The 21,476-nt window shown below is 38.2% G+C and overlaps 1 protein-coding gene across 1 annotated transcript in view; it reads right to left on the reverse strand.

The window, feature by feature from the left end:
* The window catches only part of WDR49 (WD repeat domain 49), a 117,383-nt gene extending 108,116 nt beyond the window's left edge, over positions 1-9,267 (reverse strand). The window contains exons 1-2 of the mRNA XM_077159374.1: positions 9,116-9,267; positions 8,573-8,805 (exon numbers count right to left, since the gene is read on the reverse strand). Of these exons, the coding sequence (XP_077015489.1) occupies positions 8,573-8,737 (165 nt within the window). The 5' untranslated portion in view covers positions 8,738-8,805; positions 9,116-9,267. The remainder of the gene's footprint in view (positions 1-8,572; positions 8,806-9,115) is intronic.
* Positions 9,268-21,476: the final 12,209 nt, after the last annotated feature.

Consider the following 21,476-nt stretch of genomic DNA (forward strand, 5'->3'; position numbering starts at 1 on the left):
AAAAAATTAAAGTAATTGAGATACAACATGTATATGTGCAGAGAGAAAGGTAAAACTAATACGGCTAAATATTGACAATCCTTGAATCTAGGTGGATGGTATATTCTTTGAATATTTCATTGTACCATTCTTTCCACATTCAACTTTTCTGAAACTTTGAAATTTAAAAAAATAAAATGTTTAGGGGAGCAGGATAAACCTTATTCCTCCTCTCCCATTTTTCCTCGCTCAATATTTTACTTCCTTATTCCATACAGCCAATCGGTCAACAAGTTTAGTGCAGTATAGTCCCTGAATATCACTTGAATCTCCCCACTAGCTGTCCATGTATTGACAGACCAGCCTTCTAAGTAGCTTCCCAGCCCCCTTTTTCCCACCTCCCACCACCACTTAACTCCCCCCGCCGTACTATTCTCGATAACTACAGTCTTCATGGTCATTTCCAAAATACCAGTCTCTTTACATCAGTTCCATGATTAAAACATTTCAATGGCTTTTCACTGCCCCCCACCCCCAATAAATGTCAGTCTCTTTAACGTGGCTCTGAAAGCCCCTCTTGATATGATTCTGACTTAAAGCCCCAGCTCCTGGTAAAAAAAAAAAAAATGGGGCCAAAAATGAGGAAACAGAACAAGTCGATGGAAACTGTGAGAAGGATATAAGGGAGCACTGTCCAGTAGAACTTTTGCCATGATGAAAATGTTCTCTAATCATTTTCAGGATTAGAAAGACCGGTAGCCACTAGCCAAATGTGAATACTGAGTACAGGAAAAGTGATTGGTGTTTGTGAGGAACTGAATTTTGTATTAAATTTAAAAATAATTTACATGTAAATAGCCACATGCGGCTTGTGGCGGCCATATTGAACACTGCAGGTCTAGAGCCCGGACGTGGTGACAATCTTGCCTCAGGTGTGTTGACAGAATTAGGGAAGAGTGTGAGCCCATGTGGGAGGCAGAACAGAGGAAAACAGAGCCCCTGGTAATCCTCAGCAGAGAATGTAGGTGCACACGGAACCAGGATTTCATCAGAGTCATATCCATAAAATGGGGATAGGACATGAGGAGATGAAAGACCCCAAGGGACCTTGTGCCTGAGAAAGTGTGAGGCAGAGCCTTGAAATAAGCTCAGAAATCCCCAGGGCAATCCCCATGCCCAAATCAAAGGGCATCCTATTTCTAGCAACAGAGCTCCTAGGATCTACTGTCATCATTAGGAGCATTATACCTGTTGTTTAAAAAAATGTGGCAAATATGAAGTCAAATGGCAAAATTGTCGTTCTTGCATTGCCGGTTTTTTTCATTTCTCTCTTTGAAGTCTCATGAAATTTGAAATGCTGTCTGTGCCCTTGATTTGCAGGACTAACTAAGTTGCTGCCCCACAAGTGGCTAGCAATAGTCACCTTTGTTTCTCTTAAATCCCCCCACCCTTATAAATAGGCTTCTTCTGGGTTGCTGGCCAGAGCTCAAGGTTAAAATGTTTGTTCACCAAAAGCACTCTTCATCACTCCCTCTGATCCAAATTTTTATAAACACCTTTTACAAAAGTACATAGAGAAATCGGAAAAGATATGAAGTTGTTACTACTATTCACAAATTCAGCAAAAACACAGCCGCAAAATTTTCATTGGTGTTAACATACAACTTCACTTGCATGTGTTCTGGTAATTACATCATTTGCTTAATCAAGCAAGTCAGACAAAAACCAGCAAAGAATTCCTCTATGTCAGATAGAGCAGTATTGGGTTTGTCTTCATGCTATTACCTTAAGGTTGAGGAGGGGGACATGAACAGCTTCACTGATTTTTCTGCTGCCATCAAAAACAGGGGCTTTTTTTCATTCCACGAAGGGAGGTGGGGCAAGAAATGCACTAACCTGCTGTCTTTGTTCAGCAGGTGATGAACTGAGGCCGCTGAATGCATTTACTATATAACAGAGTCATAGATTAAACTGACCTCTTTACATACTCAAAAACTTCCACTGAGATGTTGTTAGAAAGGAAAAAAATAATAAATAAATAAAGCAACGGGTTATTCTTATCTTTTCCTTTTATTCTTCAACCCATTCTCTACATTGATTTTATTGTAGAAGTCGTTGATTATCAGCTGATTGTGTATTAACTTGCAGTTTCCAGGGTGCAGAGCCTGTGTGCTAATACCATAGCATGTTGTTTGGTTACAGAAGTCTTTATCCTATTGGATTCCTGTTCCTTAGCATAACACCCTAAAGGGGGGTTGCCTTGTGGCCTGTGGGAGGCAGGCCACACTTGAAGCCAGGAAGTTGACAATCTATTCCTGAGCCCTGGCTCTGCCCCATCGGGAATTCAATAAAATATTTTGAACCTCATTCTCTTTATGTGTAAGTGGGAAATTAAAGTGTCTGCCTGCCTATGTTTCAGGCTAGGGAAAGGATCAAATAAAACAAGACCTACAGAAGTGCTTTATCAAATCTTGCCACACTTGAAAGGTATTAAATTTTTATTCATCGTTCTTGCCTCCGCTGATTTCCAGAAACAGTTCTTGTTCAGTTACAACAGAAGGCAGGGCCATTAAAGCCAAGATAAAAGCACAAGAGTCACATAATGAAAACTGTAGATCAGTGTTCCAGAAAAGCAAACATCAAGCTAGCTGTATCACTTTAAAGCTAAATTAGCATTGAACTTCCTGGTAGTTGAGGCAAAACACAAAACATAACTAGGTACATGACTAGCCCTAATTTACAAAATGAAGCACATTGGTTCATTAGAGGAGTTTTCCTACCATCAGCTATTAGAGGATCATAGGTGAGATTGATTTCCTGGGCACATAAATGACCTACACTTCGAGGCCCCTGCTGTTGGTTCTTGCCATGTGACTGTGTTCTAACCAAAAAAATGTGAGCCTGGCCCACAAAACCTTCCCCAAATGCTCCTGCATCTTTCCCCTACTACCATTACTTGATGCACATCAACACTGCAAAGTTAAAAGATGGAAGAACCCTGGTTATCTGAATCCCTGCTTGGAACAGTTAGCCAGTTAGAAATGCCCATTTTCTCTTTTATGGACAAGAAATAAATCTCTATCATAATTGAGTCATGGTAGAGTTTGCCTACCCTATAAACAACAGAGATTTTCCAATTTGGAAAATTTTTCTCTAATGTAATAACAGTTGGTTTTACCTAAGAAAAAATTTTAAATACTCTATATGGACCATCTCAAATTTTTTAAGAGAAAAGCAACATTTAAAGGTTCTGGGAGAAGGGACTGAAAAAAAACATGGATGGTTTTGTTGAACTGGTTGGGATGGTGGAACTGGGGTAGAAAGGAAATAAACAAGAGTAAAGAATAGCTCTGGAGCAGGAGGCATGCCTGTTTTGTTTTATCTGCTTGTCCATTTGGGTACCTTACCGGAGAAGGCAAAATCAGCAACGAGAAGGCTAAGATGAGACTGGGTCTTCTGAACAGAGATGAAGCCTGACAACTGGGGAAGAAGGACAAATAAAGGAAAGGTAGGAAAGATCCAAATGAGACTTTCTGGATTCACCTAAATCCTATCCTGACTGACAGGGTATGATGACCCTCAGCTTTGTCCCATCAGAGCAAGGAAGATTGCCCCTTGGCCCGGCTATAGAATCTGCCTACAGGCATTTTGGGGATTTATGAAGATAATCAAATGTGAGGTTATCATGAATTCTGTGGATTCAATTATTTTATTACTCTTAGCACAATTTTAGGACCTATGCATGGCCTCCTGAATTTCTCAAGTCTCTTGAAATTAAATTAGTACTAGTGCATTGGATTTAGATTCCATCCACTCCCATGTCACTGGACCCTGACACAGGAACCCTCACTGGACAGTTCCTGAAGGCCAGAACTTCCTGCTAGGATTGTTACTACTTCTTTCTCATCCTAAAACTGTCTCAGCCCTTCTGCTCTGAGCATTAATGCCTCATGTTTTATACAGGACATTTCATTTTTAGCTGTAGTTGAATCTAACAATTTATTGGGACTTGGGCAAATGACTGCATGGCTCCAGATCTCCAACCTGGCCTGACCTGATGCTCCAGGAGAAGATACAAATGCAGTTGCTTTCAGAGGCAGTTCCGGCCCCAGCCCAATGAATTCTGAGCACAGGGTAAACTATGGTTCCAGTCCAAAGAGGCAGAAGGGAATCCCAGGATCAAGGATGTGATGTCCTACCATGCAAAAGTCAACAATGGATAATTTCAAGAAGGAAATACTCCGACACCAGTTCCAATGGGGGTTTCTCAAAATTCCATTTTCCTTGGAAGTAGGAATGAAAAATAATTCCTATTTTTCAACATTCCCATGAAATTAGCAAACCAGAGCCACTCTTCTTCAAATAATAGGTGATGCATAAAGTTTCTAAGAAGATGCAAAATACAGTTGTCATCAAAACAATATAACTATCCAGAGATGGTGTCATTTCCGTAAATACTACAAGTGCTAAAGGGGAAAGTGTGAGTAACAGTCACTTTACAATGCTATGAAGAACACAAGTTTCACCTATAATTCCACTCCCCTCAAGCTGATATATGGCTTCTCTGTTTTTCATTGTTTTTTTTTTACCAGCACTTGAGACAAAATGAAATTCACAAGTTTCTTTTCTGGCCCTCCTAACCAGGTACACCTTTGTTCCAAAGAAGAGGATCAAGACATCAATTAAGATATTTTTCATATTAATAAAATGAAGTAGGAGATGGAAGGATCATGTTTTTTTACTTTTCTATGTGAATTTATGCCTTTGCAACTCTTGTTGCTACCACTTCCTATCACACACACACAAAAATACAGAAGCACAGCAATGCCATTGGAAGTGTAATTTCTTTTAGGAAATGCATGAATTAGATTCAAGAGAATGTTAGACGTTATGGTGTTTCAACCCCTACTCACTGAATATAAATATAATCCCTAATGTTAACTGAGCAAATACTCTCTGCAGGTATTCCTCCAAGTGCTTTCCAGATGATACCTCATTTAACCATTATAACAACCCTATGAGGCAGGTACTATTTCCTTGTCAGAAATAAGGAAACCGAGGCTTACAATGTTTAATTGATTTGCTCAAATTCACATAGCAAATGAGAAGACTGAGACACAAATCCAGGAAGTCTGAGTCCTGGTTTTCAAACACTAATTGAGTCTTGCTCACTTATGCTGAGCATAAGTGAATGAATTCCATACAGTGAATGGAAGCATTACTTGCTTTATTCCTAAATGTTATGACTAAGCTTTCTGAATTTCATTCAGAAATATATGTGAAACATTCACTATCCAATTCAATGACCCAACTTGCTGCTATTCAAGAGAGCTATTTAAGGAGATGGAGTTTGCCTAATAGCTGAAAGTATTCAGCCCCAAATAAGCAATCTTTGTAAAATGCCAAAATAAGAGAGAAAAGGATCTAGTGTGAGAATATTGGCATTTGCAAGAACCTATATTTAATGACTGGACCACAAACCACTACCTTTAGATTTCTGTGTTACAGGATGCCTGCTGAGGATCATTTTTCCTTTCAAAATAATCTACACCTATGTCCTGTGAGTTGACACTCATTACAGAAGGCCTGGACTCCACTGGAATCATGTAGCACACCATTCTTTTCTGGATGTCCATGCTATATCCGGAAATTGTGTTGACTCAAGAGACTAATTTTTAACTGGTTGCACATTTGCCATTGGATTGTGCAGTGCTGTGACTATTGAGTCTGTTAAAAATGTATGGACTTCGCTTTCTTTTCTTTCTTTGTAGATATTTTTATTGATAAAACATCATACAAACACAAACATTGTTAACATACAAATTTTCCATGCATGGTGTACAATCAATGGCTCACAAAATCATCACATAGCTGTGACTTCATCACCATGATCATTTTTTAGAATATTTGCATCACTCCGGACAAAGAAATAAAAAGGAAAAAACTCATACGTACCATAGCCCTTGCCCCTCTCTCTCATTGACCACTAGTATTTCCATCTACCCTATTTATTTTAACCTTTGTTTCCCCTATTATTTATTTATTTTTATCCATATTTTTTACTCATCCATCTTTATCTATACCCTAGATAAAGGGAGCATCAGACAAAGGTTTCACAATCACATAGTCACATTGTAAAAGCTATATAGTTATAAAATCATCTTCAAGGAACAAGGCTACTGGAATACAGCTCTATAGTTTAAGGTATTTCCCTTTAGCCACTCAAATACACCATAAACTAAAAAGGGATAGCTATATAAAGCATAAGAATAACCTCCAGGATAGCCTCTTGACTTTGAAATCTCTCAACCACTGGCACTTTATTTTTTTCTCATTTCTCTCTTCCCCCTTTTGGTCAAGAAGGTTTTCTCAGGCCTGTGACGCCAGGTCCAAGCTCATACTGGGATTTCTGTCCCACATTGTCAGGGAGATTTACATCCCTGGCAGTCATGTCCCATGTAGTGGGGGGAGGGCAGTGGGTTCACTTGCCGTGTTGCTGTGTTGGCTTAGAGAAAGAGGCCACATCTAAGCAACAAAAGAGGTCTTCTGGGGGTGACCCTTAGGCCTAATTTTAAGAAGATTTAGCCTATCCTTTGCAGGAATAAGATTCATAGGGATGAACCCCAAGAAGGAGGGCTCAGCCTATTGACTTGGTTGTCCCCACTGCTTGAGAGAGTATCAGAAATTTTCCAAATGAGGAAGATGAATCTTTCCCCCTGTCTCCCAGTTCCCCTAAGGGGACTTTGCAAATATTTCTTTATTCATTGTCCAAATCCCTCTGGGATTTATTGGGGCATCACACTAACCTGGACACACCAACAAAATCTTATGTCCTATTTAAAATTTCCTTTATTGATGGTGTTCAACTAAACCGACCATATAAGTTAAATTAGGAAATGCACTACCCAAAATATAAATTTTGCACCAAATAATCATCTCTCCCTTTTGTCTCACACAGAAGTTGAGGACTTCATCTTCTTTAAAGGAAACGTGCAAAGCCCAAATTGTTTTTTAAAAACTGTCATAGGTTCTCTATGTTTATGCAGGATCTGAACTGAAATCTCTTCACCCCTTTGGCTTATCAGTACCTGATCAACTGGTGAATTCAAAATGAGTGGCATAGTTTTTTAAATGTTTAGATTAAAAAAAAAAGTCTTGAGACCGAATAATCCAGTTTTACTGGAGTTCACTCAAGACTAAGCTGTACTTTATTTGAAAAGAGCAGCTACCCTCCTGTATCAGTTTTAATCGCTAACTTTATAACGTTGATTCTCCTGATAGAACCTAGCATTCAAATGTTTCGTGTTCATAGCACCAGGACAAAACTGCTGCATTTTTGTTCATTCCAGAGTTAAAGCTGTCATAATCTGCTGTTATGTTGCTCTGTCGAAATGTTTGCTATGTCTATCAAAATATGCCAAACTCATTTGGGGCATTGGGCATGAGTGGCACTAATTTTTTTTAGACAAATGAGGTTGGATGAAGACTAAATATATAATTACTAAAATGAGAAAAGTATAGAACAGAGCATGGTTTTGCCATTATCAAAATGATTGCTGTTATTAGTATATTAATTTATCAATGCAGGAAGAGTCTAACTTGCTTTACAAAGTAAAGTATAGCAGTTTTTTTTTAGTGATTAGCAATTCCACTTTGGATAGTTGGAGATTAAATGTTCTGCCAACTGCAGGCTAATAAGCTTTTATTAATTTCAAGATGGTCTTCCAAAATATTGTGTGTCTCTTTCAAATTAAAACTGATACTCCTAAGCACCCCTGAAGGACCTTCTGAAGCCCTGAGAATATATTTTAGCAAACATAATGAAATAGAAAGAATGAAGGCTCATGTCTAGCTAAATTCCAGGATACTGAAGAGCACTTCTTCCTATCCCCCTATGAAATGAAAAATCATTTTGATGTATGCTATTCATAATGCACAGATGCAGAATTCCAAGTTAATTGAGAGACCGAAAATCTCTGTTTATCACTAAATTCCTCAAGTTTCATCTTCTATGTAGAATCAAAATGAAAACTAATCTTGTCCTTATTGGCATTGCCCCAATATTTACAAAAAGAGTGGGAGACTAACCCACCACATAGGATCTTGAGACAATGACGTGGGAAAATCCTTTTGGAGCAGAAGCTGTGCCACTGAGGGTGAGGCGGGAGGAATTTCCACAAACCGGATGTGCCTACCTGAACTTCCAGAGTTCTGCTTCCCCATTACAGGTGAGGATGTTATGACCAGAGTCACCTTAGAGATCTGGCTTTCCCCACTCACAAACGTTAAGTTTTGGTTTCCCCCAAAATATGCTGATCTCTAAGAAAAATGTTGTCCAAGAACATCTCTTCCATCTTTGACGGTAATGATATCCAAGGACAGCATTTTAAAGTTAGCATGTGCTTGGCAACTTTATTCCAAGGAACAAAGTTATCAAGTACATGGTACGAGATCCAGGCCTGACCAACGCTTTCCAGTTCCCTGCTTTGACTATTAAATGCACGAAAGCTGTTTAAAAGGAAAGGCGTTCTGTTTCATACCAGTTTTCCTCAGAAGCAGCTCCAGCTGTCCCCTCAGTAAGGTGAACGCTTACCTCGAAGGCGCGCTGTATTTTCACGAAGTCCGCCACGCTGAGGTGCTCTTCCAGCAGTCCCGGGGCAGCGGCCCCACCCGCGGTTGCACCTTCCCTTCTCCCAGGTCTTTCTGGCCCGGGTCCCGACCCCATATTGAACTCCAGGGCAGCGTTCTGGTTACTCATGATGGCTTCACCTTTTATCAACAGTCTTCAACTGTATCTAATGTGGGATTTTTTTCCCCCAACAGGTGCTTTTGGAAAGAAATCCAATTTAGCAATAGAATTCCAAAATTTCAAAGCATTCAGTTAGGAAGCAAAATAGTCAAGCTGAGAGGAAGGAAATTCCTCACCCCCCCACCCCTCCCAGTTTCAGTTTATTTTCAAAATCCACATTTGAATAAAGGCTGCACCCCACCCCCACCCTAATACTCTGTTTAAACTGGCTTGATTACAATGCATAAAGCTCCCCCCTTGTTTATAGTAACTGACACAGAATGCAGCTTCTATTCCTCAATTTTAAATGCATTAGAAAAGTAACTTTTCAGAATCTCTTTGGCTAACCTTGGTTCCGTTAACATGTCGCATTAAACTCCATTTACTCGTCTGGAGATGTTAGGTGAGACAGCTACAAAGCTTCCCTCCTAATAAAGTGCTTTCCTCTGAGAGCAACTTCCCAGCAGCTTAGAGTTGTTTGTTTCATCTCTTCTGATGCCTTTGTATGTTTCCTGGCAACCAACATAAAGCCAACTGAAAAAACTTTTCCTTTCCCTCCCCCTCTCCAACTAATGACTTAACTAAAGGTTTGAATAGATGATATAAATGTTGTTTTTGTTTAAATAAATATTCAGGCCATTAATTTTTTGGGGGGGCGGGGGGAGGGCATGGGCAGGCACTGGGAAGCAAACCCGGGTCTCGGGCATGTCAGGCGAGAACTCTGCCAATGAGCCTCCATTGCACCGCCCAGGCCATTAATTTTTAATAGCATTTTTTTTTCAGTTTTATTGATATATACATTCACACATCACAAAACTATCCAAAGTATACAATCACTTGCTTACAGTATCATCACATAGTTGGGCATTTTAGAACATTTTCATTACTCCAGAACAGAGATAAGAATAAAAAATAAAATACAAATCCTCCCATACCCCTTATTCCCCCCTCATTGTTGATCCATAGTATTAGTGGTAGTAAAGTTGTTACTGTTGATGAAAGAATACTAAAATACCAGTTAACCCATTAATTTTTTAATTAAACTTCATCTTTGTACTATTTCAAGACAATTTTTATGAATGTATTTTCTATGAAGTACGTTATATATTATGAAATAATGTGGTTAGCTAAAGAAAAGAGAATGGCAATCTGGAATTTTATGTTTTATGTTAATAAAGAGGAAATGCTTTATTATTTTTTTTGGCTTTTTTAAAAAATTTTTTTAATTAAAGAAGTTGTAGGTTTGCATAAATAGCATGGAAAATATACATAGTTCCCATATACCTCTCTTATTATTAACACTTTGCATTGCTGCGGTACCTTTGTCACAACTGGTGAAAGAATACTTATACTATGATCTATAGTCCATAGATTACATATTAGAGTATATTAAGTTATATATTTTTTCACATATACCACTCCATTGTTCGCGCCTTGCATTAGTGTGGTACATTTGTTATAATTCATAAAAGAACATTTTTATTATTATACTATTCAGTATATCTCATTGTTTACAATAGGATTCACTGTATTGAACAATCATGTTTTTTCTCTTGAATTAAGTTCTAGTAACATATATGACCTAAAATTTCCCGCTTTTAACTACATTCATATATATAATTCGGTGCTGTTAATCACATTCCCAGTTTTGTGCTACCATCACCACCATTGATTTCCAACACTCTACAACCCCTCAAATAGAAATTCTGTACACTGTAAGCGTTGTCTCCCCATTCTCATCCCCGAACCCAGCCCCTGGCAGCCTAGAGTCTAGATTCTGATTCTGAGTTTCCTTACTTCAGTTAGTTCCTATCAGTAAGATCGTACAGTATCTGTTCTTTTGTAGTCTGGTTTCTTCCAAGGTTCATATGTTGTTGCATGAATCAGAACTTCACCCTTTTTTAATACTGAATAATATCGCACTGCATGCATATACCACATTTTGCTTATCCATCCACCAGTTGATAGACAGTTGCGTTACTTAGATCTTTTGGCAATTGTGAATAATGCCACTATGAATGTAAATGTGCAAATGCCTGTTCAAGTCCATGTTTTTAATTATTTGGGGTATATACATAGCAGTGGGATTGCTGAGTCATATGGTGATTCTTTACATAGCTTTTTAAGGAAATGCCAAACCATCTTCCACAGCATCTGCACCATTTTACATTCCCACCAGCAGCGTATGTGTTCCTATTTCTCCACATCCTCATCAACCCTTGTAATTTTTAATAGTAGCCTTTCTAGTGGGTGTACAATAGGATCTGACTGTGGCTTTGGTTTGCATTTTCCTAATAGCTAGGGAAGAATGGGTATCTTTTCAGTGTGTTTTTAGTCATTTATATATCCTCTTTGGAGAAATGTCTATTCAAGTCTTTTACCCATTTCTAATTTTTTGTTTTGTCTTTTTAAGTTGTAGGATTCGTTTATAGATTCTGGATATTAAACCCTTATCAGATAGATATGTAGTTTCCAAATATTTTCTCTCATTAAGTTGTCTTTTCACTTTCATGATAAAGCCCTTTGCTAAACAAAACTTTTTAATTTTGATGAAGTTCAACTTAACTATTTTACTTGCTCGTGCTTTGTGTGTAAAGCCTAAGAAACCATTGCCTAATTAGAAGATCCTGAAGATGCTTCCCCACATTTTCTTCTAGGAGTTTTATAGTACTGGTTCTTATATTTAGATCTTTGATTCATTTTGAGTTAACTTTTGAATAAGGTTGAAAACGGGTTATTTTTTATTCTTTTGCATAAGGATATCATATCTTTTGTCAGGAAATATGCTTATTCTTGTCCAATTTTATTCCGACTCTTACAAGAATTAAAGAATAGAGTTACATTTTGAAGATCCCATACTATTGGTTTTGCATTTACACTTTTAGTTACTTACTGAATATCTTCATTTCTTCACACGACTCCAAGCCACTTGATATTTTCCTTTCAGCCTGAACAGCTCTCTTTAAGCAATTCTTGTAAAGAAGGTCTTTTATTGAAAAACTCTCAGTTTCTGTTTGTATGTGAATATTTTAAACTCTCCCTCATTTTTGAAGGACAGTTTTTCCAGATAAATAATTTTTGGCTCGTAGTTTTTCTCCGTCAGGACCTTATGTATATCATACCACTGCCTTCTCACTTCCATGGTTTCTGATGAGAAATCAGAACTTAGTCTTATTAATATCCCTTATGTGTGATGAATCACTTTTCTCTTGCTGTTTCAGAATTCTCCTTAGCTTAGCATTTGACATTCTGATTAGTATGTGCCCTGTAGTAGGTTTATTATAGTTTATTCTGCATTTCTTGGACATGTATGTGTATGTCTTTCATGGAAATTTGGGGCCATTATTTTCTCAAATGTTCTTTCTGCCCCCCTTTCCCTTCTTTTCTAGTTCTGGGACTCATGATGCATGTGTTTGAATGGTTCATGCTTTCACTCAAGTGTCTGAGATGCTGCTCAGTTTTTGCTTTTTCTTCCTATTCTTTTCTCTATCTGTTCTTCTATGATTCAATTGCCTGTCTTTTATTTCACTGATTCTTTCTTCTGCTTATTCAGATTTGCTGCTGTGTTCCTCTACTGTATTTTTAATCTTCATTACTGTGCCTTTGAGCACCATAATTTCTGTTATGTTTCTTTTTAAATTTTTGAATTCTTCTTTATACTCTCACATTGTCTTTTTAATATTCTTTAGCTCTATATCCATTAGTTCATTTCTACCCATATTTTCCTTCATTGTCTTGAATTGACTTAGGAGCTTTATCTGGACTTCTTGATTAGGTTGTTCCAAATTCCTCTGAAGTTTCAATTTTTCCCTTGACTGAGCCATAGCTTCTTGTTTCTGAGTACGGCTTGTAATTTTTTGCTGTTTGGGCATCAGATTATTCTTATATATGAACTCTGAAGGTGGGTTTCTCCCTCTTTTCTAGGATTCTGTTGCTGATTGGCATTGGTTTGAGGCTCTTCTTTGACGCTTGATTAAACTTTTTCTAGACTTTTAGAATTGCCTTTGTTTGCTGCTGGGGCCAACGTATTCTGGATCTTTAGAGTAGGCTGTACTTAATGTTCAGATTTTCTCAGCTCTTCTACACCTGTTTCTTCACCTGGATATGTAGTACAATTTTTGAGATTGCACTTTTGTGTGCAATTGCTTCACCTCCAGGAGAAAGGTCCCTTTACTCTGTTCCTTTTCTAGGAATCTTAATAGGTCCTGTTTGTTTTTGTGCAGAGTTTTCTTTCCAGCTCCTATGACTTGCTTAAATTCGCTCCCTCACTCAGCACCACCTTTTCATTATACTTTTCAGTTCTGGTATTCATCCTGTCTTACAACAAGTTAGTTCTCCCTCCCCCATTTTGTGTCTGTGAGACTTTTATGCCTCACTTTTCTTCCCCATTAGGGTATCCTGTCCTGAGGAGCCAAATGGGGTCAAGGCAGAAAGGTCTGTTTTGCATGCAGCAAACAGAGACTGGGTGAGTGTATGCTTCTCTTGCCAACAGTTCTGCTGCAGTCTCTTTTTTCCTGAGAGCACTTTTGTATGCAGCATTCCTCAGCCACATGTGTTCCACCCTGGGTGTTTGCAGACTTAGGTCTCTGCGCCTGTATATGCATGGGATTCTAACTCACTGCTATGAGTGGCTCTGTGGTCTGCATCCATGACAGGTGGGACCTGGGCCATGCTGACTCTATACAACTTCCAAGTTGTGTGGGACCAAGAGAAGGGGAAGGGTCTGGACTGGTAGCTCTGGCACCTAAATCCCCTGATTTTGGTGTGTTTTTTTCTTTTGCTTCAGTTTAGCATTTGTGGAGTCCCTCTCCATTCTCTATGGTATTCCAGGGACCCAAGCAAGTGGGATTTGTCCTTTTTTTAGTTGACTTTGAGGGGAGATTTTTCCAGGAGATGTCGTACATTGTCATAATGATGTCACCTAGAAAATGTTGTATTCTTATTTAATAAGAACCAATTTATTATATTCTCTTTGCCTTAATTTCTGTGTATATATAATAAGGATGATTTGATAAAGTTTTTAATTCATTGAAAATATGAAATAACAGCCCTACCTCATGTTAAAACTGCTTACAGTATTATCATTATCATGAATTATCATATCATATAATATAATTATTATTATCATATAATAATAAAATAATAATAAAAAGGAGAAGGAGAAAAGCTAATTTGGGTGGGGGGAGGGCAGGCATTTACCATGTGCCAGAAACTACACTGAGCATTTTGGATTCCTTGTCTTGATTAAGCTTCACAACAATCCTGCTATGCAGTTACTATCTGTTTTAGTTTGTAAGCTGCCAGAATGCAATATATTAGAAATGGAACAACTTTTATAAAAGGAATTTATTAAGTTGCAAGTTTGCAGTTTTAAGGCCAGGAAAATGTCCAAATTAAGGCAAAGCTATAAAAATGTCCAAACTAATGCATCCAGTAAAGGTACCTTGGCTCAAGAAGGCTGATGGCATTGGGGGTTTCTTTCTCAGCTGGAATGGCATATGGTGACATTTCTCTCCTGACTTCTTGTTTCATGAACCTTCCCCCAGGGGCATTTTCCTTCTTCAACTCCAAAGGTCTCTGACTGGGTGGATTTTCTTGGCTCTGTTGGCTTTAAACGTTTTTCTAAAATGGTTCACTCCTCTTCTTTTTTTTTTTTTAACTTTATTGTATAACATATATACAAAGCAAACAAAGAAAAAATAATAATTTCAAAGCACTCTTCAACAAATAGTTACAGGATAGATCCAAGAGTTTGCCAGGGGCTACCATTCTATCATCTCAGATTTTTCCTTCTAGCTGTTCCAGAACACTGGAAGCTAGAAGGAATATATATATATTTTTTATCATCACAATTAACTTTTTTCCCTTTTTGTAAAAAATAACTTATATACAAAAAAGTAGTAAATTTCACAGCACAGCACAATTAGTTGTAGAACAGATTTCAGAGTTTGGTATGTGTTACAATTCCACTTAATTTCAGGTTTTTATTTCTAGCTGCTTTAAGATACTGGAGACCAAAAGAAATATCACTATGATGATTCAGCAATCATACTCATTTGTTAAACCCTACCTTCTCTGTATAACTCTACCATCACCTTTGATCTTTCTCCCACTCTTTAGGGGTATTTGGGATATGCCCATTCTAACTTTTTCATGTCGGAAAGGGCTGTCAATAATATGGGGTGGGAAGATGGAACTAGCTGATATTCTGGAGAGGCTGGGCCCTCTAGGTTTCAGGACTTATCTGGTCCAGGGACTGATCTGGAGGTTGTAAGTTTCTGGAAAGTTACCCTAGTGCATGGAACCTGTGTAGAATCATATATATTGCCCTAGGTGCTCTTTAGGATGGGCTGGAATGGTTTTGATTAGGGTTTGGCAAGTTATGATAGATAGCAATGTTTAACTGAAGCTTGCTTAAAAGTGACCTCCAGAGTAGCCTCTCGACTCTATTTGAAGTCTCTCAGCCACTGATACCTTATTATTGTTACACGTCTTTCCCTCTTTTGGTCAGGATGGCATTATTGATCCCATGGTGCCAGGGCCAGATTCTCCCCTTGGAGTCATCTCCCATGCTGCCAGGTAGACTTTCATGGCTGGATGTCATGGACCACATAATGGGTAGGGCAATGATTTCACCTGCAGGATTGGGCTTAGTAAGAGTGAGGCCACATCCGAGCAACAAAAGAGGTCCTCCAGAAGTAACCCTTAGGCAAATCTATAGGTAGGCTAAGCTTCTCTGCTACATACAAAGCTTCACAAGAGCAAGGCTTAGGATCAAGGGATTGGCCTATTGATTTGGGTGTCCCTAATGTTTGACAGAGTATCAGGGTTTCCCTGGTGGTAAAGTTTGAAGTTCCATATTTTTTCTCCCATCCCTCAAGGGACGTTGCCAATACTTTTTTATTATCTGCTTAATAGATTCTGGGATGTATCCAGACATTACATTAAGCTACACAGAATTAAAGGCCCTCATTCTTATTCAAAATAGTTCCCTCTTAAAGGGCTCCAGTAAGCAACCTCACCTTGTGTGGGTGGAGACACATCTCCATGGAAACCATCTAATGAGAAGTTACCACCCACAATTGGGTGGGTCACATCTCCATGGAAACAATAAAAAAGCTCCCACCCAGCAATATTGAACGAGGATTAAAGAACTTGGCTTTTCTGGGGTACACAGTAGATCCAAACTGGCAAACTATCATTATCGCCATTCACAGATAAAGAAGGCAAAGAAATTGTGAAAGTTTTCAGTTTGTAAGAGGTAGAGTGAAACAGAATGTCTGGCAAGTACCAGAGCCTGCACTATAGCCCTTTTCTGCCCCCTTGCTTTCATCTCTGTAAACTGAAACGTTTGTACTACATATTCCCTAAGGTCTCATCCAGCTCTCACATTCCATGAGCAGATGTCAGCTCACCAATTACATGGTGACATGCTGTGTATTCCCTGTAACACAGACAAGGAAATACCTTGCGAGGCCTTCTGTGCCAGTTTGAATCTGTCATGTACTCCAGAAAACCAAGTTCTTTAATCCTCATTCAATATTGCTGGGTGGCAGCTTTCTGATTGTTTCCATGGAGATGTGACCCACCCAGTTTTGGGTGGTAACTTTTGATAAGATGGTTTCCATGGAGATGTGTCTTCACCCATTCAAGGTGGGGTTTGCTTACCGGAGCCCTTTAAGATTCAAACTGACACAGAAGGTCTATAGGACATTTTCTTGTGTGTATTGTAGAGAATACACTGCAATCACTATGTACCTGGTAAATTAACATCTGTTCATAGAATGTAAGAGCTGGACGACACCTTTGCGAATATGTAGTGCAAACGTTTCAGTTTACAGAGATAACATTTTGGAAAAAGCTTTAGAGCCCATGCAGCCAGAGACCTTTGGAGATGAAGAAGGAAAACACCCCAGCTGACAGAGGTGTTCCAGATGGCATCAGCCTTTCTTGAGTGTAGGTGACCTCCTTTTGGTGCCTGAATTTGGGCCTTTCCATAGCCTTGGAATTATAACTTGCAATTTATTATGTTCTCTTTCTAAAAGGCATTCCATTTCTGGTATATTGCATTCTGGCAGCTTTAGCAAACTAAAAAGCCATCATAATTAAAAATTAACAGTTTAGATCAGCTGGATCAGCCCCATAAATATTTGTAAAATGTTTTATAACTGATATTCTGGAAAACCAGGCTAGTTTGGTAAGAGACACTAATTAAGGAAGGAAAGGGAAGTAGGAAAAACATTCCGTGAAACTTCACCAGATGAGGTAGGTGTCCCACTGACTGCTGTAAAATTCTTGAATTACTCTAAGTCAAGCTTCCTGGCCTACTTAACTTCCATAAAGATACACCTCAATGTTTTCATTAGTCAAAACAGGCAAGTATAATGAGAAGCTTACAAATTACTGTAGAACTTAATTAACTGACAATTTCTTTTCCTGTAAAAATTATGGCGTTAGAAATAGCTCTTGATCATGAAGTCTTAAATGGCTTCAACCTTCTTAGTAATCGTGTGGTTAATGCTCAGCTTAAACTTCACCATCACTGTAAAAACCACAGGTAACTTCTTGACTCTGCTAAAAAAATACCTTCTTGCTTGTCATGAATCAATTATGATTTCTTACCTTCATTCCACGCGCCCAGTCCAATACTAAACTGTATGTGGAATGTATCAATGATGGAGCCAGTCTTTGTTCTCAAGGGGTTGTCAATTCAGTCAAGAGAGAAGGCTAATAAAAGAAGTGACACTGCTCCCCTCTCCTGTAGGGACTGGCCAGTCTCCTTTGCTTCCCGTGGAAACTTGGGGCTAGACAACTGTTTCCACTGCACAGATACTCATATGTGTTCTTACCGCTCACTGAACAGATACTCATGTGTGTCCTTATCACAATTCACCAGTTCACCTCCAAATCCCTGCTTTCTTTCCCATAATTGATACTTACCAGCTTTCCCTTACCAAACCTATTTCATACCAAACCATATCAAGTAGAAGCTGCTTCTTGTCTAGTCTCCTTCACTTGGGGCCAGGAAAAGGGTCTCTTCCAATGGTCTCCTAGCTTTTTGGACACATGCCTTGCCAACATGGTTCTCAGGGATAAGATACCCCCTTGCTCAGTTTAAATGCAGCTTCCTTTGTGTGTGGGCAAGAGCCCCAGCTGTGCATTTTGCACACATTGTAAGGCCTCAGTTAATATTAGTTTTTTTCCCTCTTTTTTCCCAATTCTCCCAGTTAGAATTAATTACTCATTCCACTCTGCAATCACAGCATTTTGTTTATACTGTAACTACAGCACTTTTTATTTCTGCTTTGTAATATAATTAGTTGTCTGGATATTTCTTTGCCACTAGATTAACTTCCTAAGAACAGTGATGATACCTCTCTAATGCTTATAGCCTTACATTACCAACACAGAGCTTTGCATAAGCTACACAACAGTAGACTAACATGCTCTTTTTAAAGATAGCATGTGAAAAAAATGGAAATTCACTTGTAACTTTGAGTTGTCAGGGAATAGTCCTGGGAATAGGTGTATTGACTCATAAAGAGCAGTTGAATTCCATGAGGGAAAAAATAATGAAGGAAACAAAATCTGAGACACTATCTTCAAACCACCTGACAGACTAAACTATTCAAGCACATTTTAAACAAAGCATTTATTTTTATAATACAGTTTCTCTTTATCTTGTATTGAGGCCCTACTCTGTTCCAGTGAACACCAAAATGAATGAGATACATCTGTGTCCACAACTGTTCTAACACTAGTGAGAAGGGACACACATAATAGCATATGTTGGTTTTAAATTGTTCCTATCTTTTGAGAAAGTGGTCATCTCCAAACTCAACATAATTGACTTTTTTTGATTTGCTGAACAATGTTCAAAGTTAAAAAACTATAATTTTGTAACTAGCATTATTCACACTATTCAAGTATTTGAACACTGTCAATTTGTGAAATAATGACGGCTTAAAATAACTAAACATATAATTTTGCAATAAATTGCATACCATTCTAGGTTAAATTCTAGCCTAGCAAGCAGTAAAATGATGCAATGGGAAATGGAAAAAAATCGAGTGGGAGGAGAATATAAAATTTAGAAAATTCTAATTATTGACTTAAACGTTCCAACCCATTTGAAAAAGGCCACCCCTGGCTTTATTTTATCAGTAGACATTTAGGATCCACTGACCTTAATATTGAAAGCAACTACTCAAAAACAGTCTCAAATCCAATTTTTTACTGCAATTCAATGGGCTTTCCCAACAGCTAACCACTTTTAAGCCCCTCTTTGCATTAACACAAGTCCAGTGTCTGTGTTCCAAGTCATGTGTGGGTCTGTTGGCTGTCAGCAGGGTTTTTACCAAGGAACCACTTTCTGGACAATTACTCTGAACTAGATTACCAAATTCCTTTATGCTGTCTCTCTGAAAGAATGCTGCATCCTATTCTATTTGGAGCTTTAGAACAATTTGTCAAAATCACCTTGTTATTGGATACTAGCTTCCATGTGTAGACCCATTAAAAAATAGTCATAAAATCATTGAATGAAAGGAGTCATTGTGAATTCAGTAAACATTTATTGACTACCTGCTTGAAGAAAGAAGGAAAGCAAGTAGATGGGAAATTAGCATTTATTGAGTTCCTAGTATATGCCAAATACTATATTGGGCACTTTTACCATATCCCTGTAAGATACTTAATATTTTTTCTATTCTTTTTATCATGAGAGAACTCAAGCAAGATTAACTAGCTTGTCAAAGCTCAAACTTGTATATTTTATAAGTATAAAATGCCATAAAATGGTGCTATGAACTCTGCTAAGAACTTTACATAGATTATTTCATTTAATTCCCCTTGACTTGGGCACTATTATTACCACCATTTCAAAGATGAGGAAACTGAGGCTTGGACAGATTTACTCATCTAAGATCATCCAGCAAAGAAGTAGCAAATCTGGAATTCAAAACTAAGATCTTATTATATACTCTATAGGGTATACCTATGCCCTAAAGGTGCATGAAAGGTAAGGAAACAAGAAAGCATGTACTAGGTAATAAAGTTGAAGGAGATTAGAATTTAGAGTCAGAATACCAGTTCAGGCCTTGATTCTCTCATGTTTAGCCTATACTCTTGGGCAGCTGAGTCACTTCTCAAAATGAATATAGTAATACTGTTCATCTCAACAAATGGTTCGAAGGTTAAAATAAATAATACAGTGAAAGCTCTAAGTAAATTGTAAAAACACTATGAACATGAAGTAACATTAATATTAGTATAGATTCAGAGGAAGGAAAATACCCTATAGCCAGGGAGAGCGCAAGTAAGTGTTTGCAGAGGGATCAGGGTGCTGTAATTGTAATGGAGAATGAAGCAGTTATCCATGTCATGATGTTTTGCACTGAAGCTGATATCCTATACCCATTTTCTTTCCATCCTGGAGAGAAAAACCATATCAATATTTTCAAGGTTAATTATCAAATGCAAGGATTTTCTTCTATTGTTTTTTTTTTCATCACACAGAAGAAAATGCTTGCATTTAATAACTAACCTTGAAAATATTGATATGGCTTTTCTCTCCAGGATGGAAAGAAAATGATTATTGGATATCAGCTTCAGTGCAAAACATCATTTTATCACTTTAAAAAATATTTTCGGCTTTAGGATTAGTTGGAGCTGATATCAGCTACACATGCCTTCCTAAGACGATCTGGTCTGTTTGGCACTGTCTGAATTTATTTTGGCAATAACAAGCAACAGTATGGGAGAGAAATGACTCTTCCCCATAACCAAGGCAGGATAACTACTATCTGTCATAAACATGGCCCTTTTAGACTGACTATTCAGGTGTCTGAATCCCGAAATTCAGGTGTTTGCTTATAAAGCTTTAAAAACTATTGTAGAAGGGAAATGGATTCTAGTTCAATATGGACTCTCTAAATTGCTTAGCCCCAAGGGAGGAGAGAGTTGGAGAGAGCTGGGAAGCAGGAAAGGGGAGAGAGAAAGAGGTGGGGGTGGGGTGGGGGCGACACTAATAGTCTAAGAGTGGGTAGCTTCTTGGGCAGGTTGCTTTATAAAGGACTGTGGCAGTCACAGTGCTTGGGTGATGACTGACCACTAAGTGGGATGGCAAGGGTGCGATGTGGAGAGAAAGTCTCTGAAAGAAGTAAATACAATGGGGCAAGAGCTCTAAGGTCAGAGTCAGGAGACCTGGGTTTCAGTGCTATCATCACCACTTCTATGTAAAGACTCTGAACATTTAATCTCTTTGGGCTTCAGTTGCTATGATGATAAGTAGAGATGATTCCTAAGCAGCCTACTTCAAATGCTTATTTTGAGGCTCAAAATGACATCATGATGTGAAAACATTTGCTAACTAGAAAGGGTTATATAAGGATTTGTCACTTGGTTCTTGTATTCCTTTTATATTTTTGTGATTCACATGTGCAGGATGCCACCCTGGTGATAGCAATGTGTCATGGGTCTTAACAATATGGGGCACAGAATCTAGAAAATGAAAGATGCCCTCTCTCTACACTAATACCTACACAGTTATTTTATACCATGAGTATAAATGACATAAATGAAATACTACATGAGTTCATTAAGAAGAGGTTACTTAAACACAGTTGAGAGGGAGTGGTGGATGGATCAAACATTGCTTTGAAAGAGGTGGGATTTGATTTGGTTATGTGCAAATACAGGAAAGACAAAT

The sequence above is a fragment of the Tamandua tetradactyla genome, chromosome 5 (genome assembly GCF_023851605.1).
Source record: "Tamandua tetradactyla isolate mTamTet1 chromosome 5, mTamTet1.pri, whole genome shotgun sequence".
In the NCBI taxonomy this organism is placed as follows: Eukaryota; Metazoa; Chordata; class Mammalia; order Pilosa; family Myrmecophagidae; genus Tamandua; species Tamandua tetradactyla.